General features: G+C 36.9%; 2 protein-coding genes across 4 annotated transcripts in view; one reads left to right on the forward strand and one right to left on the reverse strand.

Annotated features, from left to right (window-relative positions):
* The window catches only part of osbpl9 (oxysterol binding protein-like 9), a 35,008-nt gene extending 32,681 nt beyond the window's left edge, over positions 1-2,327 (reverse strand). For both annotated transcript variants that reach the window (XM_027166616.2, XM_027166615.2), the window contains exon 1: positions 2,173-2,327. In XM_027166616.2, coding sequence (XP_027022417.2) covers positions 2,173-2,283 — 111 coding nt within the window. In that variant the 5' untranslated portion in view covers positions 2,284-2,327. The remainder of the gene's footprint in view (positions 1-2,172) is intronic.
* Positions 2,328-2,394: 67 nt separating this feature from the next.
* On the forward strand, positions 2,395-9,650 carry si:ch211-198n5.11 (methylcrotonoyl-coenzyme A carboxylase 2). Of its 2 annotated transcripts, none has more exons than XR_003443804.2 (13): positions 2,395-2,747; positions 3,003-3,296; positions 3,758-3,954; positions 4,326-4,504; positions 4,599-4,679; positions 5,098-5,276; positions 5,818-6,010; positions 6,090-6,181; positions 6,326-6,482; positions 7,156-7,278; positions 7,420-7,494; positions 7,811-7,892; positions 8,589-8,648. XR_003443804.2 is itself a non-coding variant. In XM_027166621.2 (13 exons), exons 1-13 carry the CDS (start codon positions 2,728-2,730, stop codon positions 8,673-8,675), a joined length of 1,809 nt encoding a protein of 602 aa, XP_027022422.1. In that variant the 5' UTR covers positions 2,396-2,727; the 3' UTR covers positions 8,676-9,650. The 2 variants fall into 2 exon arrangements, 1 of the variants encoding a protein (XP_027022422.1); XM_027166621.2 differs by having other exon boundaries at positions 2,396-2,747; positions 7,370-7,494; positions 8,589-9,650.
* Positions 9,651-9,776: the final 126 nt, after the last annotated feature.

Consider the following 9,776-nt stretch of genomic DNA (forward strand, 5'->3'; position numbering starts at 1 on the left):
GACCCATCAGTAACATTCTAGTTAATTCTCGATGATGGATGCATGTCTAGTTTCATTAGTCATGTACTTCAAGGCATATAAGCATTTGGTCATCTTAATCATTATCCCACAAACAGCTCAAATAACAAAGAATATCGCTGCAAACTAGCAGAGCTTTTTGGTGATGGACCTAATATCCTATTGGACATACATACAAAATAATTGAAGGCCTACTTCTGAGCTGAAAAGAAAAAAAGCCTGAGAAGTTAACACTAAGCTCATACTGTATATATGGGAACAGAGCTTAGGAATAAGATTAGTCCACCACATTATTCACAAGGATCTCTGGATCTGACAGGGGTTTGCACTGCAATTGAATAGAGCAATTTGCAACATGCTACCCCTCCCTTAAACAACTGATTTAACAATGCAAAAACACATTTTGACCATACCATTAATTATAGGACACATTTCTATCCTGACGGGAGTAATTTGTTTCAACAGTGTTCAATCCCAGTACAATGTCAAAGACAGCTACTGTAGAAAACACTAGCGTCTAGTGCACTGATTAGTTCACAGTCTAGAGCTGTTTTTCTATTTAATTTTTCATCTATGACATTTATTGATACATCCTGATATCTGACATTTATTTAATTGCTTCATCTACCAACACAACCTGATTCATTCCTGCAAAGGGACCATCTTTCTGACCAGAATAAGAAAGCTATTACTTGTCATATTACAATACATAGAAATACGTCTCTCTACACATCCCAGCTTATTGTAAGTAGGGTGAGAGCCAAGTGACAGCTTGGGGTGCGAGGGTGAAACCTTGACCCTCTGAGCAGTAACCTTGAGCCTAAACCACTGAGTCACCACTACTCAAGAGATAATGGTCCTTCAAGCCGGATTTGGATGGCAACTTTAGCACCTACTGTCCTACGCTCCTCTAACAGACCTACTGAAGGCACTGTTTATGTTGTGGACCATCCACAGTTCAGCAATGAGACCGAACACAAAAGAGGGATCTACCAAGGTGTCGATGTGGTACAGATGTATCAGTAGCAGCAGTGTGTTGCTTATCTCATTGTCAATGTTAGATTCCCTAACAGTACACACACTCCTGCTTAGAAACGGATAGGAATGAAAGACGTAAGGATAAATACCACAAACAATGCATAAAAACAACAAGCTGTAGGCACTACCTGTGCACTTACAAGATGGATTAATAAAGTTGGCGACTTGATTAAACTAGCCGACAGTCACTGCTGTAAAAGGTCAACCACCAAAATAATATATGGAGAGCAGAGGTCTTAAGATGGCCTCTTTTTTATTATACTGGGGCAGAAATTTAGGCATAGCAACAGATATATACACAAAAGGCATACCTGAGTTACTTAGGCACTGTCAGATCTGTGTTTTAAACCTTACAGCAGCTTTTATTCGGATTGTGTTTAGTCAGAAATGCTTGTGTCATCCACTATTCTACATTTTATCTATCTAACCCTGAATGACTTTCCCATTCTAGGTGAATCAGGTATTCAGCACTGCATGCTCACAGACACTGAACATGATTCTCACAGTTCATTATAAATAAAAAAAAACAACCACACATTTCCTATATCTCTAATAACAGTGAACACAGATATGATAAAAACATCATAAACATGAACATACAAAAGGAAGCAGTAATCCTATAGCCAGCTTGCTTTTCTCATCACTTTTACACCTAGCTAGCTTTATTAGCAATCAACTTAGCATTAAGCTGTTATCTCTACTCTAACGTTAAATACTCTATTGCACTGACATATATTTACATTATACATGTGACATGTCTGGAGGCTGGAGAATGTATTTTGTTTGTCATGTGTTAGCCGTGCAGACCAGACAAAACGTGTCCCAGGAGGCTGAGACCACCACCCTTACAGTCTCTATAATAACACAATCCAGCCATAACATATTAAATGCGTCGAAGCCTCGCTAAAATTCTATGGCACAACATACCTCGTTCTGACTGCTTATTGGCTAACGTGCCCCGTAGTAAAGTCCGTGATTGGTTCCTTTTCTTTGTCACTCAAAAAACCCCGCCCAAACCAGCTGAGATTCTTAACTCAAGTGTTCATCTGTTCTTGATTTTTACCCCCAAATGACCCTCCCGAATAACGTAGTGCCTTTTGCTGGGATCTTACTTACAGTGTAGTATGACAATAGTCCCGCGTTATAGTCCAAAACAAACCAACGATACTGCCAGCCCTTCATAAGATTAGTCCACTTGCTCAACGGCCCCTCCATGATGGACGCCATCTTTGCACTTAAACCAACCAGAGGTTCAGAGGGAGGAGCAACATTGAGAGGTGTTACGTCACGCTCTGAAAGGCGTGTCATGAGTCTACACCGTGTAACTGTACACAGATTCACTGTACACGCTCACAGAGGTTATATAAGGTTATTTAAAAGTTAAGGGAACGTTGTGAGAATGTTCTCAGGGCCATAAAAATCAAATGGAGAAGAAAACATATATTCTGAGAACGTTTCGGAAACTAAAAACAAACTAATAGCTGATTACGTGCGACGCCCAAGCGCCATTCTTATTGTATTAAAGCTGTGAAACACTTCACTAGGAAACACTGCTCTCTATTGGTCATGCTCTCATTGCCCGGAACGTTCCGAGTGATGTTTTGTTTCCCCTCCGGACATGTTTGAATGTATCACGGCGCAGAAATAAAATAACATTGGACTTTTGTAGAAATGTATCTTTGTATATCAAGGTAAGATAATTATTCATGACGGATAAATTATGCGTATGGGCCGCTTATTCAAGTATGTTTGTTTTTTTGGCCTTTTTTTTTGTTTGCAAAACTCAATTGACCTTTGACACACTTTGATGATATAAATGACGGTTCAGCTCAAGTGTTATTTGATTTCCGGTAGCAGAAACCTTCAGTGAATCCATTTGACAGTTCAGGAACTATTGTGAAAGTCGCTGTGATGTAAATAACGTTGTGTGTTTTTATTTCTGCCAGCTTCTTTCGAGCAAATGGAAGGATATGCTTCACAATCCAATTATGCACCAGAAGACTGTCAAGGGCCATAGAAAACAAGTGTCCTGATTTCAGCTCAGCCATAGGACTGAAGTACCTGAGACACAGTCTACAGCGCATGCACACACATCAGGCAGTGTTTCACCAGTGCATAAGCTCAAGTGTATGCAGAAGAAGTCTGCCAAGTGCATTTCCAGTATTAGATGATGCATTTCAGCTTATTCACAGACATATATTTGAAGCAAATTTACAGTACAGCCAGGCATGTCAGCAAAGGTATGATGAAGATAATCACACTAGACAGCCTGTTTATTTACCTTTATTTACATTTATACCATCCTGTTCCAGCTTCACAGTCACATGAGTGTTTTCTCGCTGTCAGTATGTTGCAGTAATGAAGCCATGAATGTCAGGGTAGGAAATGTGCTAAATAAAATCAGTAAGTGATTTACAATTATAAGTGTAAGATACTCATACGTTTTGATGGTAGTAGAAGTATGATTTACTGTCAACCAATTTGAAATAAAATCCACCCAATTATGCTTCTTCTACACAGACATTAGTGTAGTAACAGATTTCTGACTAAATGTGTCAATCTAAAACAATTCCTCCAATGTCTGTATAAAGGTTTACCTATTTAGTAAATGTTTTTTTAGGGATAAAGGATTTCAGAGTTTTATGAATTTTAAATCAGTGATTTCAGCACCTGATTAAAGTGAGATTTTGTTTGTGTTTAGGTATCTAGAGCTTAAGGAGAAAGTGTTAAAGGCAGGTGGGGAAAACGCCATTGCCCGACATACACAAAGAAACAAGAAGGTTCTTGTCAGAGACAGGCTGCGCATGCTGTTGGATGATGATGATTTCCTAGAACTGTCTCCTTTTGCTGGACTGGGTTTACCCTATGGGGATATCCCATCTGCTGGCTGTCTCACAGGTATTTTATTTCACCAACAGGCCTGAGAATTTTCCACCCATACCTAGCTTTTTTCAAACATGCATGTAATGCTAGCTGGCTATGATGTGTGGTGTAAAATAAATCAGAATTTTAGTTTGCCCAGTCTGAAAGCCTACTAGCCTATACAGTGCCCTCAATTATTGTCACACTTTCTTAAAATGCACATGATAAATAAATAAAAAGGATAACTTGATTTCAACAGTTTTTTGTACAACAACAGTGTAGAACTTGAAAAAAGAAGGACCCAGTTTTAATCATTTACAGCAGAACATAGAAATAAATCATGATTCATCTATTTACTGTACATTGTTCTCCCTTTTTCTCTCATTATACAATGATTTTTTTTTTAGGTATTGGTAAAATAAATGGGCTGTGGTGTGTGTTCACCGCTAATGATGCCACGGTAAAAGGGGGCACAGCTTACCCTATTACAGTAAAGAAGCAGCTTCGGGCCCAGGAAGTGGCCATACAGAATCGGCTCCCCTGTGTGTACTTAGTTGATAGTGGGGGTGCATTTTTACCTCTTCAGGTAAACTGCACTGTAAAAATCCAAAGCTCTTCTGTCAATATAACACCACAAGTATAGAACTGTGTAATCACAGTTCTAAAAATTCTTTCAACAGTCAGATATATTTCCTGATAAGAACCATGGTGGACGTGTATTTTACAACGAAGCTATAATGTCAGCAATGAATATTCCACAGGTATGATATATTTTATATATTATTAAAAAATATCTACGAAATCTCTCTTTCTCTCCGTATATGTGTGTGTGTGTGTGTGTGTGTGTATATATATATATATATATATATATATATATATATATATATATATATATACGTGTATATATATATACGTGTATATATATATACGTGTATATATATATACGTATATATATATACACGTATATATATATATATATATATATATATATACACGTATATATATATATATATATATATATATATATATATATATATATATATATATACACGTATATATGTGTATATATGTATATAGAGAGAGTTTTTTGTATGCAGGTTTTATAGCCATTAAATTAAATGTAATAAGAGGCTTTTAAATAGCTCTTTTCAGATCCTGGTGTTATTTTTGTGCCTGTAGGTGGCAGTGGTCTGTGGGTCATGCACTGCTGGTGGAGCCTATGTCCCTACTATGGCAGAGGAAGCCATCATTGTGCACAGGATAGGGACCATATTTTTAGGTGGCCCTCCTCTTGTTAAAGCTGCTACAGGTGAAGAAGTAACTCCTGAGGATCTTGGAGGGGCCAAGTTACACTCAGAGTGAGTGATTTACTAAAGCATTCTGTTAATTGAATATAATATATCTCTCTTTAATATCTGTGTAGAGTTAACTTCATTAAATTATTAAAAATTGGATTATTCATTTGCTTAAAGTTCAAGTTACTCATTGTTTTTTACTACTTTTATTATTTTTGCTGTTATGTCTTTTTATGTACTGTGTGTAGGTTATTGAGCTTTAACAAGGTTTATAACTATAATAACTTCACAAATAATCTATAACAACTTGGATAGTAGGTGATCGCAGTTAAATGCGTTGCATAGAGCCAGAGTGATTTTATTTGTTTATTTTACTATGTGCTGTCAGTCATTCAGCTACTATTGTGATAATTATAGCCCTAAAACATTGAAACAATAGCAATTTTTAAGTGCTAAATAGCTTTCCCAATGTTCATTTTCCTCATCAATTTATAATAATTTTAAACTGTGTTTGTAATTACTGCCATATTTGCATGAATCTTAAATATAGTTTGAAATGATTAGATGCTATTGTTTCTCATGCATTAGTTTACTCTTTTGCCAGGGTGAGTGGCTGCGTTGATCATTTTGCTGATGTGGAACATGAGGCATACGAGTGTACCAGGAACATAATCTCCACACTAAACTTCAAACTACCAGTAGAGGACTGTGCTGAGTTTGAGGAGCCCCTGTATAATCCTGAGGAGCTTATGGGTCTTGCACCAAGGAGCTACAATTTTAGCATGGATGTCAAACTGGTGAGATTTACACATACTCAAATATACACACATCAAAATTGCAGGAATAATTTTTCCTGTTGTCTTTTTATATTTTTAGATTGTGAGTCGGCTGATTGATGGCAGTCGTTTTCAGGAGTTTAAGTCTCGCTATGGAACCACGCTTGTGACTGGATTTGCCAAAATTGAAGGGTAATTATGGGGTAATTACTTTTACACAGACCAAATGTATAAACCAAAATAATCTATCATTAAATACTATCCTGTCCAGATGTGGTGGATGAGTCTTTTTCTGTGAATACTACCAACACCATGTTTTTATTTCTGTTTTATTAGACATTTGGTTGGCATTGTCGCCAATAACGGCAAGCTAACATATGAAGCCTGTCTGAAAGGAAGCCATTTTGTTCAGCTCTGTGAGCAGAGAGACATTCCTCTCATCTTCCTCCAGAACACAGCCCCCGAGTCTGTGCACACTCTTTCTCAAGATAAGGTACAGCTTAAATGTCAGTAAACGAAATTCCTATTAGGCATCAAGCTCTTGTGATGACACTGTAAACTGCTACAGTAGAGGAATTTTCTCATGAAGCTGCTAATGTACGGTGTACATTTATTAAATATATAAAAGAATTAAGCCAATGAAGAGTTATATTAAAAAAAAAAAGACCACTCAAACTGAACTCGGATAGGATGTATGTACACAATGTGGTCAAATGTTTATGAACACCACACCTATAGTGTTTGTTGTACATTGCATTTAGTCCCCCTTTTACTCATATTCTTACCTTCACTAATTGTGGAAAGGCTTTCCACTTGAATTTGGGATGTGGCTGTGGGGATTTGTGCGCATTCAGCTGCAGTAGTATTAGTGGGTTGGGCACTGATGTCAGGAGAGAAAACCTAGCATGCAGTCAGTGCCTCAGATGAACAGTGAGGTTGTGGTCAGCTCTCTGTGTAGGCCACTCAAATTCCAGAGCACTATAACAGTGTTTCTTTAAACCTAGGCCACATGCTCATTGTTCTGCTGGAACAGATTTGAGCCTGTTGGATCCAATATATCCAACAGTTAGACTTACATATGAGCATTACAGTAATATAGTAAAGCCACATCTTTTGGCTATAAGGTGTTTTATGGATTTAATACATTCTATGTTTCTGTGTCCCAGGCAGAGTCCAACACAATGATACTCAAAGCTCAGGGATCCATGATGTCTGCTGTGGCCTGTGCATCTATTCCTAAGATCACAGTGGTCATCGGAGGCTGCCACGGTGGTGACAGCTATGTCATGGTTAGTAGCACAAAATGGTGATTTAGTGTACTGCAAATAACAATTTACTTGCACACAAATAAATATTAATTTCTCTACCTTAATGTTATAGTGTGGACGGGCTTTTGACCCCAACTTCCTGTTTTTGTGGCCCAATGCTAGAGTGTCCATTTTAGCTCCAGGCCATGCTGGTGGTTTGGTGCAGGATGAAGAGGAGGCCATGCACATTAATGAGCAGTAAGAGACACCCTTACACATAACTTCCTTGCTACGTAGCTGACTATTATCTTGTGTAATAATCCATCCTTCCTGGTTTATTTTCTAACAGGGGAATTGTGGAGAAACCAGAAAATATCTTTAATTTAAAGTAATATACATGTTAATTGTGACTTCTGTTGTACAGTACTCTGAGACGTCTTGGTGGTTAAGGTTGTAAAAATAAAATTTTCAGTAGTTGTAAAACTTTCACAATTTGCTTTACTGTATATTGCATTGTAAAAAGATAAATATATTAGTAAGTGATTGATTATTGTTTTTCATATCTGATGTGAAGGCTAATAGAAGAGAGCTCAGCATTCTTTTCATCAGGCAGACTGTGGGACGATGGAGTGATTCTTCCACAAGACACAAGGAAGGTAAAACACAACGATAATACAAACTGTCTGCTATTGTTTCATACTGACTTTTATAATATGTTAAATAGCTTCATATGCAGGTCATATCATATCATATATTACTTACCCAAAAACTCAACTTCTTTAAGTGTTAGTTATATGAACACTGGTGCTAAAAGATCATTGCAACTCACAGTTAATCTTAACGTTACACGCATATGTGCTTTATAAACATCCCATTCCAGATTTATTCCTTATTTACCGTTATATTAATCTACACTTTTCTGGGAAGGCTTTCAACTAGGCTTTGGAACAAAGCTGTGGGGATTTGCTCATTCAGCCATAAGAGCATTAGTGAGGTCAGGCACTGATTACACATGAGGAGGCCTGGGTTGAAGTTAGCATTCCAGTTCATCCCAAAGGTGTTCATTGTGGTTGGGGTTTGGGTTCTGCACAGGCCACTCGAAACCAGGTAAACGTGGACCTCATGGACCTGACTTTGTGCACAGTGTCATTATCATACTGGAACACACTTTGTGTCCCTCATTTCCAGTAAAGGGTAATTGTAATGAAATATGCTTCCATATTTTGTGTCACAGCAGTTTTGGGAACACACAAAGGTCAGGTATAAACAAAATTTTTGGCCATGTAGCGTATATAATTGTTTTATGTAGCACTGAAATTTGGCTGTTTTTTTTTGTTTTGTTTTGTTATTAGGTGCTGGGTAAATGTTTAAAAATCATCAAGCAACAGGAGTACCAGCTGTCTCGAGGAAAGCCAAAATCTATCCCTCTTCGAATGTAACATCTCAACATCTGAAATGAGTTCACTAAAATGTTTAGGCTACTTGAAAACTATCCAGGAGTCATGTTTTTGATAGATTTCTATGTGAAAATCAAGTGCTTAGCACTCAGTATTTTGAAAGACTTTGCCGATAAAAACATTTTCATGGTATGTACTCTTTTAGTATGAGCTCTTTGATACTAATTACATTGATTTTTCTCTTTAATATTTAGAGGGAAATTTGACTGTGCTCCATGATTAGGTTGAAGGCATTATTATGGTTCATGTCTGTTAAGGATATTATTTAAATTTAATTCATTTTAATTCACTTTCATCTCTTTAAATGTAAATTTATTTTGTGTGATTAACACTAAAAAGTCATCATTCAGAATCAGAGCCGATAAAATAGTTTTTTAGCGACTATTGTACATATGATCCTAATCAGAAGGGATAGTTTTTGGATAGTTAAAGATCATCATTGACTTACTAACGGGGTTTAATTGAACCCTTTTGTTGATTGGGAATTATTCATTATTGTCTTTCTACAGAGAGTTTACTAATTTTCAAAACTCAGGACAACTGAAGAAACATTAATGGTGCTGAATATGAACATTTCTTTCTAAAAGTCTGAGTTGCAATTACTAATATTGCTTCATGAATTTTTCTGTACACAAATAATATTACAATTTGTCCTGTGGATAAAATGCAGGAACAGGCTGTTAAATAAAATTCTGGTTTTAATAAAGTTTAAAAATGTTATCCTACTTACACATGCTACTCTCTTGAACCAAAGTTCAAAGTCTCTAGGAGATTTGAAAATGTTGCCCTTTGCTTGCTAGTGGCCCTTTCTCCAAGCATATACACATTTGAGGTTTATGTAATGTGTTAAATTAGAGGAACTTCTACATAGGCTCTTTCCAATAGGTGTGCTGTACATTTAACATTTTGCATCCCATGGTAACAATAAAGAGATCCCTCATACATTTAACTTCCAAATATCTTCCACTCTTTCCTCCTGTGTACATTGTGTTTAATATGAAGAGGGCAGATTCAACAGTTCTGACTGAAACTGGTGTTTTTCAAGACATGAGAAAGAAGAGAACAGGAGGATTTCAGAAGGTG

Source organism: Tachysurus fulvidraco, chromosome 14 (genome assembly GCF_022655615.1).
Source record: "Tachysurus fulvidraco isolate hzauxx_2018 chromosome 14, HZAU_PFXX_2.0, whole genome shotgun sequence".
Taxonomy (NCBI): Eukaryota; Metazoa; Chordata; class Actinopteri; order Siluriformes; family Bagridae; genus Tachysurus; species Tachysurus fulvidraco.

Excerpts from the sequence above, each read along its gene's own strand:
- si:ch211-198n5.11 (XM_027166621.2), top strand. The coding sequence starts at position 2,728 with ATGTATCTTTGTATATCAAG. Across the intron at positions 3,297-3,757 it reads AGCCAGGCATGTCAGCAAAG|GTATCTAGAGCTTAAGGAGA; the intron begins GTATGATGAAGA and ends GTTTGTGTTTAG. Across the intron at positions 5,277-5,817 it reads GGGGCCAAGTTACACTCAGA|GGTGAGTGGCTGCGTTGATC; the intron begins GTGAGTGATTTA and ends CTCTTTTGCCAG.